This window comes from Oncorhynchus kisutch, unplaced genomic scaffold (assembly GCF_002021735.2).
Source record: "Oncorhynchus kisutch isolate 150728-3 unplaced genomic scaffold, Okis_V2 scaffold1782, whole genome shotgun sequence".
In the NCBI taxonomy this organism is placed as follows: Eukaryota; Metazoa; Chordata; class Actinopteri; order Salmoniformes; family Salmonidae; genus Oncorhynchus; species Oncorhynchus kisutch.
Genome location: NW_022263727.1, coordinates 14973 through 42955, shown reverse-complemented (window position 1 = coordinate 42955; position 27983 = coordinate 14973). Strand labels below are relative to the sequence as shown.

Below are 27983 nucleotides of genomic sequence, written 5' to 3'. Positions count from 1 at the left end.
CTGTCCCGCAGGTGGCACTGCACTCAGTCCATGAGCCATACTTCCAGAAGAAACCGGGGATAGGGATGTCATTGTCTGAGTCCAGAAGAGTCTCTCTATGGATGGTGTACTCATAGCGCACCCCTGGGTTGGTCTCCTGGAAGAGTAGCTGTAGAACACATAGGATCAATCAGAATGAGACAGACGAGACAGCATGAAACAGACAGCACGAGACAGACAGCACGAGACGAGACAGATGCCATGAGAGACGAGACAGATGCCATGAGAGACGAGACAGATGCCATGAGAGACGAGACAGATTTCATGAGACGAGACAGATGCCATGAGAGACGAGACAGATGCCATGAGAGACGAGACAGATACCATGAGAGACGAGACAGACAGACAGCATGAGACAAACAACATGAGATAGACAAGACAGACAGCATGAGACAGACGAGACAGACAGCATGAGACAGACAAGACAGACAGACGGCATGAGACAGACAGACAGCATGAGACAGACGAGACAGATGGCATGAGACACAGACAGCATGAGACAGACGAGACAGACAGCATGAGACAAACGAGACAGATGGCATGAGACACAGACAGCATGAGACAGACGAGACAGACAGCATGAGACAAACGAGACAGACGGCATGAGACAGACAGACAGCATGAGACAGACGAGACCGACAGCATGAGGACAGACGAGACAGATGGCATGAGACAGATAGACAGCATGAGACAGATGAGACAGACAGCATGAGACAGATGAGACAGACAGCATGAGACAGACAGACAGCATGAGACAGATGAGACCGACAGCATGAGACAGACGAGACAGATGGCATGAGACAGATAGACAGCATGAGACAGATGAGACAGACAGCATGAGACAGATGAGACAGACAGCATGAGACAGATAGACAGCATGAGACAGACGAGACAGACAGCATGAGACAGACAGACAGCATGAGACAGACCAGACAGACAGACAGCATAAAACACACAAACTAAAAGCTCCAACAGTCAACACGTCATTGCTGCTTCGGATCACATATTTCTTGAAGTGAGTGATGTTGAAGGGTTTGTTGTTTGGTGTGTACTGTGTGTGTGTGTACTATGTGTATGTGTCATGTGGTATGGGGGGGGGCATGTCTTTTGGGGAGTGTGTGGAATGTGCTCATGTTAGTGGTTTGAGGTGTGTGTGGCTAATATGTATTTAGGAGATTGGATTGGGTGGTGGATGATCCCACAGGAGGGGGGCATATTCCACCCAACAGCACAATCACGTACCAATTTCCACTTTAATTTCTGGACCAAGCATCATTGGGAGGCCCTGAGCTGATCTCAGCTATCCAAACAGACAGGATGTAAAGTTAGAACAGGTCAGCTTGGGACAGCACCGGGAGACTGCCAGGGCACAGAGTCTGTTGGCTGTGATACCCAGTGATACGCTGCCTGTACCCTAATCTTGCACAGGCAGTAAGCAATAACTCACGTTGCATACTTCATAGAGCAGGGCTCTCCAACCTTTTCTAGCATGAGAGCTACTTTAAATGAAACATGTCTCAAGCTATACATTCTTTCTAGCTTTCAAGTAGGAACATTCTTATTTCCTCTCCCCTGCAACTCTTCACTAGGAGAAAGTAGTGCACTATGTTTTCTGTCAATATACCTGCTAAAATAATGGTTAATAAACAACTAACGGGGGCCTTATAAAATCTGCAACCCCCCAATGCAACCCCCCTATAAAATCTGCAACCCCCCCCCCCCCCCCCCCCCCCCCGCACCATTATGTTTTATCGTTTCTCAAATTATGTTCAGTTAAAAATTTCTTGGTTTTTCGCTCTTAAAATTACTTTGATTCATAGAGAAACAACGAAATTGGATGTTCTGAGTTCATGGTTCGGGCCCCTTAGTTCCAGTGAAGGGAAATCGTAATGCTACAGCATACAATGACGTTCTAGAAGGTTCTGTGCTTCCAACTTTGTGCCAACAGTTTGGGGAAGAACCTTTCCTGTTTCAGCATGACAATGCCCAAGTGCACAAAGCGAGCTCCATACAGAAATGGTTTGTCAAGATCGGTGTGGAAGAACTTGATTGGCCTGCACAGAGCCCTGACCTCAACCCTATCGAACACCTTTGGGTTGAATTGAAAGCCAGGCCTAATCGCCAAACATCAGTGCCTGACCTCACTAATGCTTGTGGCATGGAAGCAAGACCCAAAATTAGTGGAAAGCCTTCCCAGAAGAGTGGAGGATATTGTAGCAGCAAAGGGGGGACCAACTCCATATTAATGCCCATGATTTTGGAATGAGATTTTCGACGAGAAGGTGTCCACATACTTTTGGTTATGTAGTGTACTTCTGCCAGGTAAGCCTACTTTGCAGTTAACATTTAATTGAGAAGGTTTTTGGGAAAGTATTTCTGTCAACCCACAAGATGGTTACCACATCAACTGGCTACACACTGAGTGATAGACCAAAGCACGCACGACACAGACAGACATAATGCTGGAAATTAATTGACAGATACTGTGCTAGGTTTGGCTTTTTAAGACAATAGTGGCTAACCAGGGATGGGATAATGTCAATGTTGCGTTGATTAGATAGTAATGTGACCGTCCTACAAGACAAACTTCAAATGTCACTCACAACAAAGGGAACTAACAAAGAAAATCACTTTGACAACCAAAATAAAACCAAAAGGTGTTCAAAGGAAGTTCAAATCAAATGCTATTGGTCACATACACATGGTTAGCAGAGTTAATGTGAGTGTAGTGAACTGCTTGTGCTTCTAGTTCCGACAGTGCAGTAAGATCTAACAAGTAATCTCACAATTCCCCAACAACTACCTAATACACACAAATCTAAAGGGATGGGGCCTCCGGGTGGCGCACTGGTCTAAGGCTGTGGCAATAGAGATTCTAGGTTCAAGTCAAGGCTCTGTCGCAGCCAGCTACGACCGGCAGACCCATGGGCTGTGCACAATTGGCCCAGCATCTTCCGGGTTAGGGGAGGGTTTGGTCAGCAGGGATGTCCTTGTCCCATCATGCACTAGCGACTCCTGTGGCGGGCCGGTCGCCAGGTGTACGGTGTTTCCTCTGACACATTGGTGCGGCTGGCTTCCGGGTTAAGTGAGCATTGTGTCAAGAAGCAGTGTGGCTTGGTTGGGTTGTGTTTCGGAGGACACGAGGCTCTCGACCTTCGCCTCTCCAGAGTCCATACAGGAGCTGCAGCAATGAGACAATACTGTAACTACCAATTGGAAACCATGAAATTGGGGAGAAAAAGGGGTAAGAAAACAAAACAAAAACAAATCTAAAGGGATGGCATAAGAATATGTACATATAGGGGTGGCAGGGTAGCCTAGTGGTTAGAGTGTAGAGGTGGCAGGGTAGCCTAGTGGTTAGAGTGTAGGGGTGGCAGGGTAGCCTAGTGGTTAGAGTGTAGAGGTGGCAGGGTAGCCTAGTGGTTAGAGTGTAGGGGTGGCAGGGTAGCCTAGTGGTTAGAGTGTAGAGGTGGCAGGGTAGCCTAGTGGTTACAGTGTAGGGGTGGCAGGGTAGCCTAGTGGTTAGAGTGTAGGGGTGGCAGGGTAGCCTAGTGGTTAGAGTGTAGAGGTGGCAGGGTAGCCTAGTGGTTAGAGTGTAGGGGTGGCAGGGTAGCCTAGTGGTTAGAGTGTAGGGGTGGCAGGGTAGCCTAGTGGTTAGAGTGTAGGGGTGGCAGGGTAGCCTAGTGGTTAGAGTGTAGGGGTGGCAGGGTAGCCTAGTGGTTAGAGTGTAGAGGTGGCAGGGTAGCCTAGTGGTTAGAGTGTAGAGGTGGCAGGGTAGCCTAGTGGTTAGAGTGTAGAAGTGGCAGGGTAGCCTAGTGGTTAGAGTGTAGAGGTGGCAGGGTAGCCTAGTGGTTAGAGTGTAGGGGTGGCAGGGTAGCCTAGTGGTTAGAGTGTAGAGGTGGCAGGGTAGCCTAGTGGTTAGAGTGTAGAGGTGGCAGGGTAGCCTAGTGGTTAGAGTGTAGAGGTGGCAGGGTAGCCTAGTGGTTAGAGTGTTGGACTAGTAACCAGAAGGTTGCAAGTTCAAACTCCCGAGCTGACAAGGTACAAATCGGTCGTTCTGCCCATGAACAGGCAGTTAACCCACTGTTACTAGGCCGTCATTGAAAATAAGAATTTGTTCTTAACTGACTTGCCTAGTGTCCTGGAAGGGAAGGTAGTTTTCCCCCGGTGATGCGTTGTGCAGACCCACCCTCTGGAGAGCCTTGCGGTTGAGGGCGGGGCAGTTGCTGTGCCAGGCAGTGATACAGCCCAACAGGATGCTCTCAATTGTGCAGCTGTAAAAGTTTGTCAGGGTTTTAGGTGACAAGCCAAATTTCTTCAGCCTCCTGAGGTTGCACTGTCACGCCTTCTTCACCACACTGTCTGTGTGGATGGACAATTTCAGTTTGTCTGTGATGTGTACACCCAGGAACTTAAAACTTTCCACCTTCTCCACTGCTGTCCCTTCGATGTGGATAGGGGGGTGCTCCCTCTGCCGTTTCCTGAAGTCAATGATCATCTCCTTTGTTTTGTTGGCGTTGAGTGAGAGGTTGTTATCCTGTGCACTCATCTCCTCCCTGTAGGCTGTCTCGTCGTTGTTGGTAATCAAGTCTACTGTTGTGTTGTCTGCAAACTTGATGATTGAGTTGGAGAGATATACCTGCTGGAGCACGTGCTACAGGTGGGTGCTGCTATGGTGACCAGCGAGCTGAATAACTAGACTGTTTATATTCGGCCATATTCCCAGTCCTCTTTCCATGGTTAAGTAAACGCTTTCAGTTTTGCGCGAAAGCCTCCATCCATCCATGGTTTTTGGTTAGGGTAGGTTTTGATAGTCACAGTGGGTACAACATCTCCAATGCACTTCCTTATAAACTCACTCACCGAGTCAGCGTATAGATCGATGTCATTCTCTGAGGCTGCCTGGAACATTTCCCAGTCCACGTGATCAAAACAATCTTGAAGCGTGGATTCCGATTGGTCAGACCAGTGTTGAATGGTTCTAGTCAAGTGTACATCCTGTTTGAGTTTCTACCTATAGGACGGTAGAAGCAAGATGGAGTCGTGGTCGGATTTGCCGAAGGGGGAGCGGGGGGGGGGGGGCCTTGTATGCATAGCAGAAGTCAGAGTAGCAATGGTTTAGTGTATTGCCCGTGCGGGTGCTGCAATCATTATGTTGATAGAATTTAGGTAGCCCTTAGGTTCTGAAAGACACCCATGTTTGTGCCCACTAAAAAATGGCAAAGCCACTAGTAAGGGGTTAAGGTTATCAATTCTGTCAATCACCACATTCTTATCGGCAGACTCGACAGCCTTGGTTTCTCAAATGACTGCCACGCCTGGTTCACCAACTACTTCTCAGACAGAGTTCAGTGTGTCAAATCGGAGGGCCTGTTGTCCGGACCTCAGGCATTCTCTATGGGGGTGCAACAGGGTTCAATTCTCGAGCCGACTCTTTTCTCTCTATACATCAATGATGTCGCTCTTGCTGCTGGTGATTCTCTGATCCACCTCTACGCAGATGACACCATTCTGTACACTTCTGGCCCTTCTTTGGACACTGTGTTAACTACCCTCCAGACAAGAATCAATGCCATACAACTCTCCTTCCGTGGCCTCCAACTGCTCTTAAATGCAAGTAAAACTAAATGCATGCTCTTCAACCGATTGCTGCCCGCACCTGCCCTAAAGTCCAGCATCACTACTCTGGATGGTTCTGACCTGGAATATGTGGACAACTCCAAATACCTAGGTGTCTGGTTAGACTGTAAACTCTCCTTCCAGACTCACATTAAGCATCTCCAATCCAAAATTAAATCTAGTATCGGCTTCCTATTTCGCAAAAGCAAGCATCCTTCACTCATGATGCCAAAAATACCCTCATATAACTGACTATCCTACCGATCCTTGACTTCGGCGATGTCATTTACAAAATAGCCTCCAACACTCTACACAGCAAATTGGATGCAGTCTATCACAGTGCCATCCAAAGCCACATATACTACCCACCACTGCGACCTGTATGCTCTCGTTGGCTGGCCCTTGCTTCATATTCGTCACCAAATCCACTGGCTCCAGGTCATCTATAAGTCTTTGCTAGGTAAAGCCCCGCCTTATCTCAGCTCACTGGTCAACATAGCAGCACCCACCCGTAGCACGCGCTCCAGCAGGTATATTTCACTGGTCATCTCCAAAGCCAATTCCTAATTTGGCAGCCTTTCCTTCCAGTTCTTTGCTGCCAATGACTGGAACGAATTGCAAAAATCACTGAAGCTGGAGACTCACATCTCCCTCACTAACTTTAAGCACCAGCTGTCAGAGCAGCTTACAGATTATTGTAACTGTAAATAGCCCATCCAACTACCTCATCCCCATATTGTTCTTCTTTTTTTTCTCCTTTGCACCCCAATATCTCTACTTGCACACTCATCTTCTGCATCTATCACTCCAGTGTTTAATTGCTAAATTGTAATTACTTCGCCACTACGTATTGCTTTACCTCACTAATCTTACCTCATTTGCACACAGTGTATATATACTTTTCTATTGTGTTATTGACTGTACGTTTGTTTATTCCATGTGTAACTCTGTGTTGTTGTTTGTGTCACACTGCTTTGCCTTATCTTGGCCAGGTCACAGTTGTAAATGAGAACTTGTTCTCAACTGGCCTACCTGGTTAAATAAAGGTGATCTGGCCTACCTGGTTAAATAAAGGTGATCTGGCCTACCTGGTTAAATAAAGGTGATCTGGCCTACCTGGTTAAATAAAGGTGAAATAAAAACAACAACAAAAAGAATGACCTTCACTGCCATTCAGAATAGTGATTGAATAGTCAATAATAATAAAAAGACAACCATGTGGATGCCCACTGAAAGTTGGCAAAGCCACTAGTAAGCAGTGGTGGAAAAAACACCCAATTGTCATACTTGAGTATGCTAGTAAAGGGTTCTGAAAGGCACCCATGTGGGTGCCCACTGAAAGTTGGCAACGCCACTAGTAAACTGTTCTAAAAGACACCCACCATGGACGGCCCACTAGGTTTTCCCTCAGACTAAAAGACACCCACCATGGACGGCCCACTAGGTTTTCCCTCAGACTAAAAGACACCCATCATGGACGGCCCACTAGGTTTTCCCTCAGACTAAAAGACACCCACCATGGACGGCCCACTAGGTTTTCCCTCAGACTAAAAGACACCCATCATGGACGGCCCACTAGGTTTTCCCTCAGACTAAAAGACACCCACCATGGACGGCCCACTAGGTTTTCCCTCAGACTAAAAGACACCCATCATGGACGGCCCACTAGGTTTTCCCTCAGACTAAAAGACACCCACCATGGACGCCCACTAGGTTAACCACATCTCTCAAGCTTCACTGGAGCGCTGGGCCGGCCTCTCTTAAATATCACCTGGGCTTGCACAGGTGAAACACCTTCCGACTAACAAGATGGACAAACCAGCACAGGTGTAACACTATACACAGTGTACTCAACTAAATTAGGTGACCCTAATCAGGGGGTCCCCAAGTGCTAAATATAAATGGGAAAACCTAAATCTGTAACAGTACAGTAGCTGGATGTGAAAATTGCATGTACTTTCAGAATTGTTCTGCAAGCTACTCATAGGTGTGCTGCGAGCTACTGGTAGCTTACCATCAACCTGTTGGAGACCCCTGCCATAGAGAAGGGCTCCTGGCAACTAATCTATAAGCCTTTGTTTAACATTACAAATAGGTGATCAATTACACAATGTTGAACATTGGGCTCTCTGGGAAGACATTCGAGTACAATGTGAAATACAATAGAGAATGAGTACAAGAAGTTGCTATTTTTGTGGAAAAAGAACAACAATATCTTTGCTAATTTCACTGTCACTGTCACGTGTTAGTAGCTGGAACAAGCATATTTGTTTTCAGGCCAGATGAAACCCCAAATTCTGGCCTCCACTTTCACAGATGCCTCGTGTCTGATTGGATCATTCAAATCTACTGAAAGCATTGACAACCGCAGCATTAAAAAGAATAGCAGACAGCATTACGTTGCAGTGTATGAATGATGTTACCATGGTAACTCCGCCGCACTCTGTATGCTGTAACTCTCTACACGTTGATCTCCAGAGTCTAGTTTTGAGTTTAGGTATGTGAAATCTGTTATTGGATCACGGTGAAATAACTAAGTGGACTTCAGGAATCATATTGGAATGGGGGAAACATGACAAAGTCAAAGCACAAAGTGTTACGTCTGACTATTAAGTCATGTCACAGTGAGTTTGACCATTTTATACAGAGTTAGAAGTGAAACACTGGCGGTGATATCTCTTCCACGTGGGATAAATAATTACATGACGCAGACTAAACAGAATTTGAGACAGTGGCTGTCAAGATATGCGCTTGCCTATGACAAATGATTTTCCCAAAGAACTGTCATTTGTCATTCACAGTGACAGCACAGAACAAAACGTTGTGGCTCCACACAATTCATCTTTGTTTTTACTGTCAATGTATTGCTGCTGATTCAAATCATTGTTATTAGAATCAGCTCTAGTCAGAGGATTGAAGATCACTTCAGGCAAACTGGGAAATATTTGATTGAACAATATAAATCTTCTTTCGCTTTTTCCCAAAATTGACATCAAAGCGGGTTTTTAAATGTTTTATTTTTTTAACTAGGCAAGTGAGTTAAGAACACATTGTTATTTTCAATGACAGCCACCTGGGATCAGTGGGTTAACTGCCTGTTCAGGGGCAGAATGACAGATTTCTACCTTGTCAGCTCAGGGGTTTGAACTCGCAACCTTCCGGTTACTAGTCCAACACTCTAACCACTAGGCTACGCTGCCGCCCGGGTTCTTATGGGACTAACTGATACACTGACAATTCTGAATAAAGCCCACTGATATAACATTATTCCATAAGCAGTTACTAAGGCATATGAGGCTATCAACAAGCCAAAAGGAATACTCAATTAGTCATGAATAATTGTGATAAGTTGCATGTATTCGAATATAATCACAGACACATTTTCAATCCAGTACATTGTCTTTCACCATCAAAAGGTCATGGATATTATTTTTTGTGGGTACTTGGCGTATGGACTACGTTTGTGAAGCTAATTCATTTGTCTTCCATCTTATGCGAGTACAGAAAGTAGATCCACATCTAGTTAATGGGTTGTCAGCAGAAACAGAGGAGCAAAGTAAATGAATCAAGCTCAGACAAGCAAGACTGGCAGAAAGTGGAGTGTAATATTATTATCTTATCCGATTTTAAAGAGTCTGTTTACACTTGGCTGTGATTATCGCTCAGAATTTAATGAACATCCTTGTCATGCAAATGTGTTTTCTCTGTACAACGTGTTGCCAAGGTTTATAAAAATATTTTTCCAGTTGCCCCCAAACCCCATGGTAAATGTGTCCAATCTACCAGACACCTTACCTCCCTTGTGATATCTGAAACATGACAGTCTGAGTGCCACTTCAAGTGAGACACGGGGTAAAGTGGTCAAATGGGACATATAAAGCCCACCCACGCCAGACCCTCCATCACCATCTCCAACATGAGGCCCTGGAGACAAACACCTGAAGATGGAATCCAGTTCCATAGGGAACGCTCCTCATCTCCAATATCTATCAACGCTCAGCAAACACCATGGTTACGTGTTTGCCCTTTGAACACTCTTTTTGACACATCCTTCGCCCTTCCCTCAAGTCATTGACTTTTCTGTGTGTCACTGGAAGCTTGTTACAATGAACTGTAGGGTCCATTTGAGAGGACTTAACAACCGAGCTGCCACTTCCCTGATCCTGTGTTTGGACAGGCTGACACACTTAGGTGATGAATGAGCTTTGTGCAAGACGGGTAAAGAGTGTGAGCAGACACAGTTGACACTAATGGAAAGGTAAAGCTGAGATCTGGGGAGTCGGCTCAACAGCTGTTCTCTTCACAGGGTTTTACTTGGACAAGGTGCAAATATTTGTTTTGAAAGGTATTTGTCTCTGAAAGGCATTCCAAAACGTTTCCTCTGGAGACGGAGATAGGAACATTGAATTTTGAGTGGCACATGTCCCAAAACAAAAGCATTTTGGCTGAGATTGTCATGGGGCCTTGTGACGGGCTAAATGATTTGGAAATCATCTGTTTCCATTGTGTCCTCACAGTGAGATAGAGATGCAAGGGAATTTTATCGCTAAATGTTCAAAAATAACATTGTAGATTGTTAAGTTGTTTCAGTGCTGCGCTGCGTGTGACCGTCATACAGTTATGTACACATGATCAATCATTTCTCACTTGTTGATTATAGGTTTCCACTTACTGCAGAACATAACAACTACAAGTCATCACACATGGTGCACTTACCTCACACAGGTGGTCTCATTAGAGTTCATAAAAAAAACATTGAACCATCAGTGAGAAACCACCACACAAACACTAATTTGGTGTGAGGGAGAGAGAGTTTTGCATCAACTCATGAGAGAGGGAAAAAGAGAGAGAGAGAGACAGAGGGAGAATGAAAGTAAGTTAAGCATCAACATGAGAGAGAGAGAGGCTATTAGTAGACTCCAGCAGTGTCAGTGAGAGAAGAGGTCAACATGACATCAGTGCCAGTACTCATCTCCCTGTCCACTGTCTGTGATCCAACAGACAGACAGAAGCTGTCCCCCTACCACCCCTACCCTGGTGGGCACCATGCCAGGCTATGGGGGGCTTCAGATCCCCACAGTGGGACAAAGCCCTTTATCTGCCCCCTGGTACAGCCTCCACCACCTGGCTTGGTGTGGGTGTTTCCCGGTAGAAAACTGATTGTCTAGCCCATCCTCCTCTAGGCCGCTGATTGGCTAGCTCATCCTCCTCAGGGAGATGACAACGTGTTCTATGAGAAAATAGCCAGCGTTTTTGAAACCGTCGGTTTGAGATGGGTTTTTTAAAGTGCTTTTTTCTCCAATTTATGCTTCTGCCAGAAATAAGAGTACAGGACGAGTCAACAACATTATGTAGATATGAGTTAAAAGTGAGACTTTCACTGGGCAGTCAGCTACTTTGAAGTCTAAAAACAGGCATTGAGATCGGTGCTCAGTTGTTGTGATGCCTTTGTACGGGTGTAGCTGTGGATGAATTTATTGTACATGGTGGGAATTTGTAATGACAGGGAGGATAGAATACGGCACCACCATTCGAAACGAAATGGCTTCGACCAAAAAACCCTTCTCTTTTGTAGCCATAACACAAAGGAATTCTCGCTGGATGAGAATTGTACAGATTCAAAGTGGATTCTCTCAAGGTCAACACCAAACAATTCTTGGAAACTGTACCCTTAGTTTTGCACAGGTTGGCACAGCAGGGTTCAAATCTTTGAAATAACACAGCCTTTGAAATAAAAGACATTTATTGAATTACTGTAGCTCTGTGTAAACACCTACACTGCCTGAACAACCAAACCCTGTTTGGGAATAATTACTTATAATCAAAAGCGAACATCATCTTAGATCTCCATGAAACTAGAACCAGAGCCGATCATGCAAAATAGAGTTTAATTGAAAAGAGATGTCCCGGTTTGATTAAAGAATAATAAAACAAAATAAATGTGTGTAAGTGAACATTTAGTCTGTTTACGTGTTGTTTTTCCTGGATAACATCTCTCAAGTGGAAGGTATTTTAGATAAACAAACCATGCAATGCTTGTTAAACGGCAGTTCGGAGTATTTGGCACATGCTGTGTGTGTGGCTGTGTGTGTGTGTGTGTGTGTGTGTGTGTGTGTGTGTGTGTGTGTGTGTGTGTGTGTGTGTGTGTGTGTGTGTGTGTGTGTGTGTGTGTGTGTGTGTGTGTTTGTGATGCACGAGTATGTGATCCTACCTGTATCCACACTGGCTCTAGGGTTGGTCCAGGGGAGGTCAAGTTCTCCAGTTGTCCTGTCCTCTCATAGGTGAATACCGTCCCCGCTGCCTTGTATTCCCCATTCCATTGGATAGTCCAACCGCCATTCAGGAAGTACTTTCCGGGGTCGTCACTCCGGAGAGCCAAGAAATTCCCAGCCTCAGCCACCTCCTCGATACGAATTTCCCGAGCCCCCTCTGGAATCAGCCCAATGTCCACATACCCTGGGAGACAGACAGGGGGGTCCAGAGGGGCTGTTCAACTTCCAACTCTACTACCCTCGGTACACTTTACTTTTCTCCTTTTCAATTTGACCTAGTTTATTGTCATGTAATCCACCCAGCTTGATACCGTCTTAATACCTCCACAAAAAGGGACTGATGTCAGACTTGTGCTTTGAAGTCTATGGAAATATAATACTGTACCACCAAACATTTGGTTGATTATGAGACAGAAACTTGAGATGCAGTACATGACCTAGTTCACATTCAAACTGACAGCTCAAACCAAGCTACAGGATGCTGACAACAATACCCAGTGTCCAGTACACTGTCTATCACTTTAAAAACCTGTTCCAGGGTCAGTCTGGTTTTCTATCTCATAATGGTTAAGGTTCCGATTGTGGTGAGGAGAGCTGATCCTATATCAGTAGACGTTCTCCAGAGATTCTTTTTTTTAATACTTTCACTGTTGAAAAGGTGGTATCTCAAGTATAAATACAGTAAAGTACACACCAAAGGGTAAAATGTGCCATGTCACGACATACAGAACCTTGACCACCTATTGGGATGGGCCTTTTGTTAATCAGGAGTTAAATGAGGTGAAAAAGGAGAGTGCAGAGAGTAGCATGAGTGTCATACCAAGCCCTTCGCTCTCCTCAAAGGTCTTCTTCACAGTCTCACAAGTAGACCCGTTGCCATGGCAAACCCCACAGCGATCCTCCACCGCGTTGGAGTCAATCTCATAGTCACACCCCACATTCTGAAAAGATCAAAACAAAGCAAGAACCTGCCGTTTCATACTACATAAAGATTGAACTGACAGCAGAGAAGAATGACAGGCCTTCAGCAGAGAATAAAGGATAACCTAAAATGGATGCCACTGCATTACAGTGTATGGTGTCCATTTTAGGACATCAGTATGTCTTTGGGTTCAATCTGTAGGGTTCACCGGAATCATATTAAGATATTTTGAGGACAAAATAATGTACTCGCACTGAAACAAAAGTATCCATCAATACGTCCACTTTGCAGCAAAACATTCACAATTTGTATTTTTTTCTAAAATAATCATCGTGAGTACTATAATAATGTTGTATCAAAGAAACTTTCTATATTCAAATTCACAGTTCTGCTAGATAATCATCTCCCCATTTATTCCCCATTTATTTATTCTGTAGTCACTGAGATATTGAAAAATGAGTTGTCTGAGGTGATGCAGAAAATTAACAACAAACAACAAATTGCTAAGGTAGAAATAAGCACAAGGCAGGACAATCTCCTGTAGTGTGATAGGACTCAGGAATTAGCATTTGATAACTGGGGTTACCACAACCACATTGTGTCCCCACTATATCTAGTAACCAAATTATCCATCTACTATACCTATGTTATTTGGAAAGAATATGGACAAAATGAAAACTTATCAGAGAAACATTCTATATTCAAATTCTCAGTTGGTTCCTAACATCAATATTTGACTGGCTTATAAACAGACTAAATATTTAACTGCTTTCAGCCAAAACCAATTAAACAAAGCCAGCATTTAAAAAGAACGGCTCAACTGGGGTTACCACAACAAAATGTGATCCTCGCCCCATGAAGTCATCCAAATTCGTTAGCTCGTCCAATCAGAGCTTAGAGCACAGTCTGAAAGTTTGGATGAAGATATCGGACAAGAGTGAGACTATGTTGGGAGATAATGACTTTATCCATCAATACGTCCACCTTGCAAGTAAAATATTAACGTGTCTTTTCCCCCCAAAATAAACTTAGTATGTACTATAATAACGTTGTGTGAAAAAAATGTAGATCATGAAAAATGAGTGTTGTCTGAGGTGATGCAGAAAACTAATGTCACCTGTCTGACACGCAAAAAATGAAAAGTGAGGGAAACTTTTGAGCACAAGGCTCTACAATCTCCTGTAGAGTGACAGGACTCAGGAATGAGCATTTGTCATCAGAGAAATAGTTAACCTTAAAAACAATGTTTGACAAACATTTCCATAGATCCAACGTGATCTACGTGTCATTTGTTGTGTATCATAGGAGGTTAGTGGTACCTTAATTGGGGAGGACGGGCTCGTGGTAATGGCTGGAGCGGAATTGGTGGAATGGTATCAAATACACCAAACGCATGGTTTCCATGTGTTTGATGCCATTCCATTTGCTCCGTTCCAGACGTTATTATGAGCCGTCCTCCCCTCAGCAGCTTCCACTGTGTATACTGTGGAACATAAGAGGTTCCAATAGCTCAGGGGTGTCAAACTCATTCCATGGAGGGCCTAGTGTCTGTGGGTTTTTGGTTTTTCCTTTCAATTAGGAACTAGACAAACAGCTGAGGGTAGTTCTTTACTAATCAGTGGCCTTAATATTAATAGCAATAAAGTAAAAGGGAGGAGCGAAAACCCACAGATACTCGGCCCTCTGTGGAATGAGTTTGACGAATGTGCAATTTCTCATTGTTTCAGTAGCTTCGGTGAAACTGAGCCCTGCTGATTTATCCTGATGCATATAGCCTAGCCAGATCTATACAACAGATGGTGTGGACGGAGCTAAACTTCACATGACTTTGTGCCGTATGAAAACATCTGACAAACGTTGTTTTAGTGTGAACTATCCCTCTGGAGTGATGATTCACAAATGAAACTATCCCTTTAACTTGAGGTGATCCTTCCCTTTAACCTCAGTTGCATTGTGAACTCTAAATCCCTCATCTTCCAGTCCTTAGATAATGAGCACGTTCCTCTGCTCAGGTGTTACTGATGCATGCCAGGTCTTACGATACCTTGGTAGGTATTTTACGTTTCAGTTAACCACATCACATGTTAAAGCAATCTGGTGTCCAACGGCACAGTCGATGACATGGCACGCAATCATTGGTTGATGTACGCAACGTCTAAGCAGGGGAACATGACCCATGTCTTGGACATGAGTGGAAACCATGGAAACCAAAGACCAGGGTCACAATGTTGGTCTTGTTTGAAGATGTAAATGAAACAAGATAAAAGGCTAAAAGCATAGATTCTAACATTAATATTTGACTGGCTTATAAACAGTCTAAATATTTAACTGCTTTCAGCCAAAACCAATTAAACAAAGCCAGCTTTTAAACAGAATGGCTCAACTGGGGTCAACTGGGGTCATGACAACAAAATGTGTCCCCACGACAGTACATCAATTCACCAAATGATGCATCTCGGGTAGTGTATAATTATTTTCTTGGTCCAATCAGACCTGACATTTTGGGATGAAGATATTGGACAACCGTGAGACTGTACTGTGCGAGATAATGACTTACTCGAACAGCACACTCATTTTCATACAGAATGTAAAGCGTTCAACATCATTCTGCGGAGAAAACAAGCAGCCGCCCGACTAAACAAAGTGCATATCAAATGACATCCCTAAAGCACAATGTGGAGACCAGGAGAAGCGCGTCAACAAGGGGAGCTTAACAAATGAAGTTAACTCAGCTTAGACTTTAGGAGGGAATGACAATTTGAGTAGAGAATGAGAGAGAGTGACAGAGCAAGGAGCGAGAGGCATGAGGGAGTGAGAGAGACAGAGAGAAGAGAGATTTCTGGGGACAAGGTTGCTGCTACCTTGCAGATGCCGTTAACACACATGTCTCGGCTCAAGCTGCCCTCATAGCACTGGGTCCCGTCAATGACCGCGTCCAGCATCTTCTCTGAGAAGTACTCGTTCAGAGGGCGGCAGTGCAGCTCGCAGGGGTTCACTGGCAAACACAAACAGGTTAGGTGTCACCTTACTTTAGCGACAAGGTATCACTTTGCTTTAGGCCTGTATCTGGCATTAAGACAACCAAAGCTGTCCTAAGCATGACCATAACATGACCAAGCAGCATTATCTCTTGTCAGTTGGGATACGGTTAGCTTGTCAGTTGGGAAACGGTTAGCTTGTCAGTTGGGAAACGGTTAGCTTGTCAGTTGGGAAACGGTTAGCTTGTCAGTTGGGTAACGGTTAGCTTGTCAGTTGGGTAACGGTTAGCCTGTCAGTTGGGTAACGGTTAGCCTGTCAGTTGGGTAACAGCTAGCTTGTCAGTTGGGTAACAGTTATCTTGTCAGTTGGGTAACAGTTAGCTTGTCAGTTGGGTAACAGTTAGCTTGTCAGTTGGGTAACAGTTAGCTTGTCAGTTGGGTAACAGTTAGCTTGTCAGTTGGGTAACAGTTAGCTTGTCAGTTGGGTAACGGTTAGCTTGTCAGTTGGGTAACGGTTAGCCTGTCAGTTGGGTAACGGTTAGCCTGTCAGTTGGGTAAAGGTTAGCTTGTCAGTTGGGTAACAGTTAGCTTGTCAGTTGGGTAACAGTTAGCTTGTCAGTTGGGTAACAGTTAGCTTGTCAGTTGGGTAACAGTTAGCTTGTCAGTTGGGTAACAGTTAGCTTGTCAGTTGGGTAATTGTTAGCGTTACAGCCTTATTCTATAATTGATTGTTTTTTCCCCTTATCAAGCTACACAGGTAATTCCACTGTACCTTTTTTTATTTTTCAGAGCCTTCTTAAATCTCACAGATACAGTGGGGGAAAACGTATTTAGTCAGCCACCAATTGTGCAAGTTCTCCCACTTAAAAAGATGAGAGAGGCCTGTAATTTTCATCATAGGTAAACTTCAACTATGACAGACAAAATGAGAAAAAAAATCCAGAAAATCACATTGTAGGATTTTTAATGAATTTATTTGCAAATTATGGTGGAAAATAAGTATTTGGTCAATAACAAAAGTTTCTCAATACTTTGTTATATACCCTTTGTTGGCAATGACAGAGGTCAAACGTTTTCTGTAAGTCTTCACAAGGTTTTCACACACTGTTGCTGGTATTTTGGCCCATTCCTCCATGCAGATCTACTCTAGAGCAGTGATGTTTTGGGGCTGTTGCCGGACTTTCAACAATTTTATTTTTTGAGATCTGGATCTTGAGATCTGGAGACTGGCTAGGCCACTCCAGGACTTTGAAATGCTTCTTACGAAGCCACTCCTTCGTTGCCCGGGCGGTGTGTTTGGGATCATTGTCATGCTGAAAGACCCAGCCACATTTCATCTTCAATGCCCTTGCTGATGGAAGGAAGTTTTCACTCAAAATCTCACGATACATGGCCCCAATCATTCTTTCCTTTACACGGATCAGTCGTCCTGGTCCCTTTGCAGAAATACAGCCCCAAAGCATGATGTTTCCACCCCCATGCTTCACAGTAGGTATGGTGTTCTTTGGATGCAACTCAGCATTCTTTGTCCTCCAAACACAACGAGTTGAGTTTTTACCAAAAAGTTATATTTTGGTTTCATCTGACCATATGACATTCTCCCAATCTTCTTCTGGATCATCCAAATGCTCTCTAGCAAACTTCAGATGGGCCTGGACATGTACTGGCTTAAGCAGGGGGACACGTCTGGCACTGCACGATTTGAGTCCCTGGCGGCGTAGTGTGTTACTGGCTGTTACTTTGGTCCCAGCTCTCTGCAGGTCATTCACTAGGTCCCCCCGTGTGGTTCTGGGATTTTTGCTCACCGTTCTTGTGATCATTTTGACCCCACAGGGTGAAATCTTGCGTGGAGCCCCAGATCGAGGGAGATTATCAGTGGTCTTGTATGTCTTCCATTTCCTAATAATTGCTCCCACAGTTGATTTCTTCAAACCAAGCTGCTTACCTATTGCAGATTCAGTCTTCCCAGCCTGCAGGTCTACAATTTTGTTTCTGGTGTCCTTTGACAGCTCTTTGGTCTTGGCCATAGTGGAGTTTGGAGTGTGACTGTTTGAGGTTGTGGACAGGTGTCTTTTATACTGATAACAACTTCAAACCGGTGCCATTAATACAGGTAACGAGTGGAGGACAGAGGAGCCTCTTAAAGAAGAAGTTACAGGTCTGTGAGAGCCAGAAATCGTGCTTGTTTGTAGGTGACCAAATACTTATTTTCCACCATAATTTGCAAATAAATTCATAAAAAATCCTACAATGTGATTTTCTGGATTTTTTTTCTCATTTTGTCTGTCATAGTTGAAGTGTACCTATGATGAAAAGTACAGGCCTCTCTCATCTTTTTAAGTGGGAGAACTTGCACAATTGGTGGCTGACTAAATACTTTTTTTGCCCCACTGTATAGGACAGGTACTTCAAAACATACTTTCTTTTGATTTCATTTTTGGGACAAATTCAATGTTATACACCCTTTTCGGAAAGTACTCAGACCCCTTGACTTTTTCCACATTTTGTTACGTCACAGCCTTATTCTAAAATGGATTAAATCATTTTTTCCTTCATCAATCTACACACAATACCCCATAATGACAAAGAAAAAACAGTTTTTTACACATTTTTGCTAATTTACAACAACTAAAAACTTGTGAAGTATTTATCATTAATGTGATGACATGCTATTTATTGAATAATTAACTATTTTTATAATTACGTGATTAAATTAATCCTGTAACCATTAACTCAGTATCCTGGGGCACCACGGGAAAAGTTTGTTTAATGAGTTACTGTTTCCCGAAATCACTCAAAGATGATCAGAATATCGATTTCATAGCAGTCACTAAGTCATTCATTTCCTCAGTCTCATTCTGAACATCACATAATTCGTAAATCTGCACAAACCCGGGTCTCACTAAATCATTCCATACTGCACAAATTGAGTTGATTACTTATTTACTAACAAGCTAAATGATAACATAAGATACACACACTAGACAAACAGTCTAGGTTATTGGTTAGAACTTAATACAATGGCAACAGATCCCTAGCAGACCAACACAATATGACACGTGTTAAACAAGATGGAGATTTAAAGAAAAAAAGAGAGAGAGAGAAAGTGCACAAGATAAAAGCACACTTGGATACATTTGTAAACTATGCTTAGTTTAACCCTGACACCTTGCCCCGAATTGCCGCTCTTATGGGTCAGAATTATAATGCATGTATTTACGTGTTGAAGGACTCCGTTGGGTATCTCTTCGTGGGCCGAGTTCCGCTTAGTGGGATAGGTTTGGCCGACGCCCTGATCTTTCGATGGCTGTGTCTCCTTCGTTAACAGGTGTAAGTCTCTGATTGTCCACACGATGTCATAATGCCCTTTCTCTTGGATGTCTGTTTCCTTGCACTCGTTCTGTGAGAGTGGTCTTCTTAGGAGGCTCATCAGCCATGTCGACGCTCCCAGCTTGGGTAGGAGGGCCGTGTAGACAACCGATGACTTGAAGAGAATAACCGCTTGGTCCTTCTTGAATTCACCTTCTTAGATACACCTTCTTAGATACAGTACTCAATCGTAGCATTGATTGTTAAGAGGTTTCTTTTCCTCTTCCTCGTGTTGCATTTCGGGGTCACAGCTCGGGTCACGACTTGTCGTAGACCACGGGTTGCAGCGCGCAGTCAACTTAGTCAAGTATGTAAATTCTTAACTCACATGTTTTATACCACAGGGTAGAAAGAGGTATGGATATTTTCTACACAACGCACAGTATGTAAACATGCATATTTAATGAAAACTCTTAAAGTTAATGTTTTCGTTATAGTGCTGTCATTTAACTTTAATGACGTCACAAAAATCAACATTCATTCTCATATTCCATCTATCATTGTTACCACCATTTTGGTTGATGAAATATAATGTCCCAAAGTCCATTGATTTCATGTTACAGTTCTGAGGTAGATTCTCCATAAGGCCACACAGACATTCCAGTCCCAAACATGAAAGGAAAAAGGATTAGTCTGCTGCCTTAAGATTTACAATGGGTGTGAGGTATCATGAACACCCCCCCCCCCCCCCCCCATCAATCCCTCTATACCTCCCCCTCTGCGGGAGGCAGAGATATCCCTGTAGAACCATGATCCACTGTAACCTGATCCTCACAGGCCAGTCATGACAAAACTGAAATATTACGTTTACATAAGTATTCCTGACCCTTTACTCAGTACTATATTGAAGCACCTTTGGCAGCGATTACAGCATCAAGTCTTCTTCGGTATGACGCTACCAGCTTGGCTTGGGGAGTTTCTTCCATTCTTCTCTGCAGATCCTCTTAAGCTCTGTCAGGTTGGATGGGGGAATGTTGCTGCACAGCTATTTCCACGTCTCTCCAGAGATGTTTGATCTGGTTCAAGACCGGGCTCTTGCTGGGTCACTCAAGGACATTCAGAGACTTGTTCCAAAGCCACTCATGCGTTGTCTTGGCCTTGTGCTTAGGGTCATTGTCCTGTTGGAAAGTGAACCTTGGTCCCAGTCTAAGGTCCTGAGCGTTCTGGAGCAGGTTTTCATCAAGGATTTCTCTGTACTTTTCTCTGTTCATCTTTGCCTCGATTCCAACTAGTCTCCCAGTCCTTGCCACTGAAAAACATCCCGACAGCATGATGCTGCCACCACCATTCACTGTAGGGATGGTGCCAGGTTTCCTCCAGATGTGATGTTTGGCATTCAGGCCAAAGAGTTCAATATTGGTTTCATCAGACCAGATAATCTTGTTTCTCATGGTAAGAGTCTAAGTGCCTTTTGGCAAACTCCAAGCGGGCTGTCATGTGTATTTTACTGAGGAGTGGCTTCCGTCTGGCCACTCTACCATAAAGGCCTGATTGATGAAGTACTGCAAAGATGGTTGTCCTTCTGGAAGGTTCTTCCATCTCCACAGAGGAACTCTAGAGCTCTGTCAGAGTGACCATCAGGTTGTTCGTCACCTCCCTGACCAAGGTCCTTCTCCTCCGATTGCTCAGTTTGGCCAGGCAGCCAGACACTAGGAAGAGTCTTGGTGGTTCTAAACTTCTTCCATTTAAGAATGATGGAGGCCACTGTGTTCTTGAGGAACTTCAATGCTGCAGAAATGTTTTGGTACCCTTCCCCAGACCTGTGCCTCAACATAATCGTGTCTTGGAGGTCTACGGACAATTCCTTCGACCTCATGGCTTGGTTTTTGCTCTGACATGCACTGTCAATTGTGGGACCTTATATAGACAGGTGTGTGCCTTTCCAAATCATGTCCAATCACTTGAACTTACCACAGGTGGACTCCAATCAAGTTGTAGAAACATCTCAAGGATGATCAATGGAAACAGGATGCACCTGAGCTCAGTTTCCAGTCTCATAGCAAAGGGTCTGAATACTTATGTAAATAAGGTATCTGTTTTTAATTTTTAATAAATGAGTCAAAATGTCTACAAAACCTGTTTTCACTTTGTCATTATGTGTAGATTGCTGAGAAAAAACAACAATAATTAATCAGTTTTAGAATAAAGCTGTAATGTACAAAATGTGGAAAAGTCAAGGGGTCTGAATACTTTCCGAAGGCACTGTAGGGTTCAAGTATTACTCTTGTTTACATATTCGGTCCTGTATTTAACACATCCACTGTCAGAGCAATACCACTCTGCAGATTACTGACACTGCACAGACCCGTGTAACCTTAACTCAGGCTTAACGTTATCGTCACCCCCACGTTCATTTAGCTAGGGCTAATCTGGTCGGTGTCCCGTGTCTCAACATTCTTCAGGCTGATAACATAGTAAATTACAAACTGGGAACACAAGGAGCTGCTGTGCGATACTGTATATAATGGTATAGAAGGGTTTCCAATGAGAACATTTCTATTTCGACAAGGAATCATGGTTTTCCAACCTTGTCTCTTCACGGTAGTAAACTGAGAAATGTTAACGTATTACATTACTTACTTTAAGCCGTTTCCTCGTTCTATTCCTGAAAACATAGCACACACTGTACAGTTAAATATTACTAAGTGCTGTTGTAAAAGGATGCCTTATTGGCATGCCAAACAATAGTTGGCTTGCACACTTTTCATAGTTCCAGGTGAATAGATGAAAAAATGATTCATACCAGAATGAGACACACTGTCTGTCTTGCTCCACATGTGTTTGTGCTCTACAATGGATCTCAAACCAACATTTCAGTCAATAGACAGAAATGTCATGGCTATAATGGAATTTGGAATGCAAATTGAATTTCTTCACAATGGGGTTTGGAAGGCAACAAATACGCAACTCCCATCACCTGCTTTATTGACATGAAATGGCTACAGGCCTTTGGATGTCGAACAATGAACGGTTGTGTTGAATGTTGATGAAGTGACATTTTGTATTTTCCTCGTTTGCACTGTCACTCTAAAGTTGACAAAACATACAGGCTAAAATCAAACATCTGGAAATGTATTCTGTGTTATTTAGTTACTTTGGGGTGTAAGAGTTTATGTTACAGTATCTAGCTAGAACAACGCACACTCACCTCTGTTGTTGACCTGCACCCATTTGTAGAACTTGCCCTTGTAAAGCATGGTGTTAAAGTGACTGCACTGGATGAGTCTGAAGGAGGGCTGGTTGGGGGGGCAACGGGTGCTGTTACAGATCTTGTAGCGCTTTCGCTCCCCCACGCAGTACTTCCCTCCGTACTTGGGACTGGAGGAGAGGAGAGAGTAGAGTGGAGTGTCATCCTGTTAGTGGACAAACAGGCATGTCTTTAAATGGATGATAATAGTATTTTCAGGTGGCTGTAAGGCCTGTGATAACCAGGGGGGGGCTCAACACGGGTGACTCACATTGACATAGATACAGTATCTTTTACAAGCCTGGCCATCCCACCAAAACAGGCTGACATTTCAGGAAGTCTTTTCAAACAGATCTTACACTAAAAGGCCATTATCATCATTTTCATCATTTAAAAGCATTATTCCAACTCAGTGTGGAATTACATATAAAATCACAGGGAAATCTAGTTTTTGACTGCACTGGGCCTTTAAGTAAATCAGGTGATAAATGAGGTGAAAATGAGACTACAGCGCGAACTTAAATGACAGATTCTGTCATTCGATGGTGGTGATGTTATTTTGTGAACATAATGTGCATTTCATGTTCATTGGTCATTGAAAATAAAGGGATGACATAAGTGATGATGCGGTGAAGTCCTTACCAACACAACCAATGATAACTGCAATCAGAGACACTCCTCTTATGAATGCTAATACTCTTCAAGTGGTCCTCAAGTGAGTTCTCTCCTCGATTATAAGGCATTGTAATGGAAATTGAACCATTTTCCTGTCCTGCTAAGCAGGCATTCAAAATGTAACAAGTACTTCTGGTTGTCATGGAGAATGTATGGACTAAAAAGTACAATTGTCTTCAGGAATGTAGTGAAGTAAAAAGTAAAAGTTGTCATAAATATAAATAGTAAAGTAAGGTACAGATACTCAAAAAAACTATTTCAGTAGTACTTTAAAGTATTTTTACTTAAGTACTTTACACCACTGCCCAATGCCAGTCCTCCAGTAGCCCCAACAGCACAGCGCTGCCTTTTCTGCCACTTCTCTCTCTTCCATCTCGGGAAACTATGAACTCCTAACACAATCCTATTGGATCCATCAATCAAAATGTCTGCCACTTCTCTCTCTTCCCCATGTCAGGAAACTATGAACTCCTAACACAATCCTATTGGATCCATCAATCAAAATGTCTGCCACTTCTCTCTCTTCCATCTCGGGAAACTATGAACTCCTAACACAATCCTATTGGATCCCATCAATCAAAATGTCTGCCACTTCTCTCTCTTCCATGCTGGGAAACTATGAACTCCGAACACAATCCTATTGGATCCCATCAATCAAAATGTCTGCCAGTGCTACTCTCTTCCATGTCGGGAAACTATGAACTCCTAACACAATCCTATTGGATCAATCAAAATGTCCGCCAGTGCTACTCTCTTCCATGTCGGAAACTATGAACTCCTAACACAATCCTATTGGATCAATCAAAATGTCTGCCACTTATCTCTCTTCCATCTCGGGAAACTATGAACTCCTAACACAATCCTATTGGATCAATCAAAATGTCTGCCAGTGCTACACTCTTCCATCTCGGGAAACTATGAACTCCTAACACAATCCTATTGGATCAATCAAAATGTCTACTCTCTTCCATCTCGGGAAACTATGAACTCCTAACACAATCCTATTGGATCAATCAAAATGTCTGCCAGTGCTACTCTTTGCCTCGTCTCTGGTGGTTCCCGTTGAGCACAGAAACAGGTGGAAGTTCAGCCTGACTGGGGCCTAAATGTTCTTAGGTACACATTTCATCATAAACTGGGCGCACGTGAAAATCGATGCCAGCGTTTTGATTCATAAACGATGAACTTCATTTTATTTTGCATGTAGTGTAAATAAAAATAAACATGCTTACATGTGTGACTTATACAACATAAAGAATATAGACGTTTCATAAATTGAGTAGTGAACATACGCAGACCATTTGTATAAAAGCTAAATACATTTTAGAAACGAAGCCCCTGATGGCTCATATACTGAATACCGTGTCTTTGTCTAACACAGTGAGCCAGGAGGCCCCTGTTGGCTCATATACTGAACACGGTGTCTTTGTCTAGAGCCAGGATCCAGGAACAGATCCAGGAGGGTAGAACAGAGATCCTCAAAAAGGACAATATTCCAACAAATAAGAAAGATAAAAGTGGAAAAATATAAAATAAAATTATATTGAGCACTACACGGATTATTTCAAAACGCAAGAACACTCTCTTTGTCTAAGCACTGGATTTGAGCGTCAATGCCATGCACAAATGAAGAGGCAAGTCAGAATAGGCCTACGCCTCCAAGCAGAGCAACACAAACACGGCAACAAGACAGTAAATAAGGTACCACAGAAATACGTTTTTGGATGGATGACACTGAACAGACCTTGGACTCTATTTGAAAACGACTCCACTCAATATCCACCAACAACAACTATAATGATTTCAAAAATGATGACTCTATTCAATGAGAATGAATGAGAAGAGTATTCAGTTCCTAACATATTAGCCAAGTAAGGCTTTGGTAGGGTGGTGATACTCTGTGTTCAATAAGTGACATGGTTCACAGAAATGTGTCATACATGGATTAAATGTGTTCTGTTAACTAAGATGGAGCATGGTCTGATGGAGCATGGTCTGATGGAGTATGGACTGATGGAGCATGGTCTGATGGAGCATGGTCTGATGGAGCATGGTCTGATGGAGTATGGACTGATGGAGCATGGTCTGATGGAGCATGGTCTGATGGAGCATGGTCTGATGGAGCATGGTCTGATGGAGCATGGTCTGATGGAGCATGGACTGATGGAGCATGGTCTGATGGAACATGGTCTGATGGAGCATGGTCTGATGGAGCATGGTCTGATGGAACATGGTCTGATGGAACATGGTCTGATGGAGCATGGTCTGATGGAGCATGGTCTGATGGAGCATGGTCTGATGGAGCATGGTCTGATGGAGCATGGTCTGATGGAGCATGGACTGATGGAACATGGTCTGATGGAGCATGGTCTGATGGAGCATGGTCTGATGGAGCATGGTCTGCATGTATAGTCCACTGGAATATCTGATACGTACAGTACCTGGACATCGGTCTTGGCTCACGTCCAAACACGCGTTGGCTGGCCCTCGCTTCATACTTGTCGCCAAACCCACTGGCTACAGGTTATCTACAAGTCTCTGCTAGGTAAAGCCCCGCCCTATCTCAGCTCGCTGGTCACCATAGCAGCACCCACTCGTAGCACACGCTCCAGCAGGTATATCTCACTGGTCACCCCCAAAGCCAATTCCTCCTTTGGTCGCCTTTCCTTCCCGTTCTCTGCTGCCACTGACTGGAATGAACTGCAAAAATCACTGAAGCTGGAGATTCCCATCTCCCTCACTAGCTTTAAGAACCAGCTGTCAGAGCAGCTCACAGATCACTGCACCTGTTCATAGCCCATCTGTATACAGCCAATCTATCTTGCACCATAGTATCTCTACTTGCACATCTACCATTCCAGTGTTTAATTGCCATATTGTAATTACTTCGCCACCATGGCCTATTTATTGCCTTAACTCCCTTATCTTACCTCATTTGCACTCACTGTATATAGACTTTTTTTTCTACTGTATTATTGACTGTATGTCTGTTTATTCCATGTGTAACTCTGTGTTGTTGTATGTGTCGAACTGCTATGCTTTATCTTGGCCAGGTCGCAGTTGCAAATGAGAACTTGTTCTCAACTAGCCTACCTGGTTAAATAAAGGTGAAATAAATGTTTTTTAAAAACACACCGATGTCCACAGACAAATTTATATTTTGTGCTTTTAAACGTGCAGGCCTTCTTCTACCACTGTTTGTTAACAGTATTCTGTGGTAACTACCCTAAAAACAGCCCTCTCATCTTTGGCTTTGGGGTCGTTAACACAGAATTAAAATACTCAGAGGTAGTTACATTGGCAAGTACCCAACAACTATTTACAAATAGTAATGTTAGTGCCTCATAGTGGGTGAAAACAGAGATTTAAGAGTGTACCTTTAAGGGTTATTTAAGTCCCTGTTTAGTACTGATAAGTCAACAGCATAAACTATATACTAACAGTAAGCAGTGCCCCTCCTGGGAGAGCCCCTTGGTGTTCTGCTTTAAAAATACATCTGAAACCAGATAATAACACAAGATAGTGTACCCTCCGGTGTTCACACCACAGAATGTTGCTTTGAATTTGAATGTGCGTTCTACTAATTCTAATTCTCCGGTGCAGGTGCGTAGACTAATCCATTAGGACTTACACTGGGTTGACGCAGTCCCTCTGGGCGTTCTGAACTCCGGCCCCACAGGTTCTGGAACAGGCAGACCACTCGCTCCATGGAGCCCAGCCCCCTTTGACGCTCTCAGGCTGGTGTCCCACCGCCACACACTCCCCGTCAAAGCACCACTGACAATCACACATTTCAATAGTTCATTTGGATGCTCAGTGAAGCATTGTGATTTATAATCTTCTAGGTCTTCATGAACTAACTCCTCTTTTCGTTATGTTTGGGGGTACAAAAACACAGTCTCCAGTGCACGATTACAAACATACTACCAAAAACAGCAACATTGGGCTAGCAATTCTAAAATTGATAGGTTTTTTACCTAACTCCTCAAGTCATCCTGGTAACGAGGAGGAAAATCAAGAGAATAAAATACACTCACCTAGTACTCACCCCACCTGGTCCCAGGAAGTGTCTACACTCACCTAGTCCTCACCCCACCTGGTCCCAGGAAGTGTCTACACTCACCTAGTCCTCACCCCACCTGGTCCCAGGAAGTGTCTACACTCACCTAGTCCTCACCCAACCTGGTCCCAGGAAGTGTCTACACTCACCTAGTCCTCACCCCACCTGGTCCCAGGAAGTGTCTACACTCACCTAGTCCTCACCCAACCTGGTCCCAGGAAGTGTCTACACTCACCTAGTCCTCACCCCACCTGGTCCCAGGAAGTGTCTACACTCACCTAGTCCTCACCCCACCTGGTCCCAGGAAGTGTCTACACTCACCTTGTCCTCACCCAACCTGGTCCCAGGAAGTGTCTACACTCACCTTGTCCTCACCCAACCTGGTCCCAGGAAGTGTCTACACTCACCTAGTCCTCACCCAACCTGGTCCCAGGAAGTGTCTACACTCACCTAGTCCTCACCCAACCTGGTCCCAGGAAGTGTCTACAATCACCTAGTCCTCACCACACCTGGTCCCAGGAAGTGTCTACAATAACCTAGTCCTCACCCCACCTGGTCCCAGGAAGTGTCCACACTCACCTAGTCCTCACCCAACCTGGTCCCAGGAAGTGTCTACACTCACCTAGTCCTCACCCAACCTGGTCCCAGGAAGTGTCTACACTCACCTTGTCCTCACCACACCTGGTCCCGTCGACTGCACCATCCAGCTTTGAGTGACAAGTTGTCCCCACAGTGCACCACAACGTACTGCAGACGTTCTACAGGGAAGGGACAAAGAGTCGTATTTACTTCCTGCCCACATCAACTCAATTATGCCTCCAACATGATGAATTAAACATTAAAACATCCCGGGGAACAGTTG

General features: G+C 43.9%; 1 protein-coding gene across 1 annotated transcript; it reads right to left on the bottom strand.

Annotated features, from left to right (window-relative positions):
* Positions 1-27941, bottom strand: LOC116367847 (A disintegrin and metalloproteinase with thrombospondin motifs 7-like; the record flags this gene model as incomplete). Its single annotated transcript, XM_031819016.1, has 7 exons — positions 27787-27941; positions 26693-26838; positions 22348-22517; positions 15714-15847; positions 12751-12871; positions 11870-12114; positions 1-148 (listed from the first exon to the last, which is right to left on the bottom strand). Coding segments are annotated over exons 3-7 (697 nt in total), but the record flags the coding sequence as incomplete, so codon positions are not given.
* Positions 27942-27983: the final 42 nt, after the last annotated feature.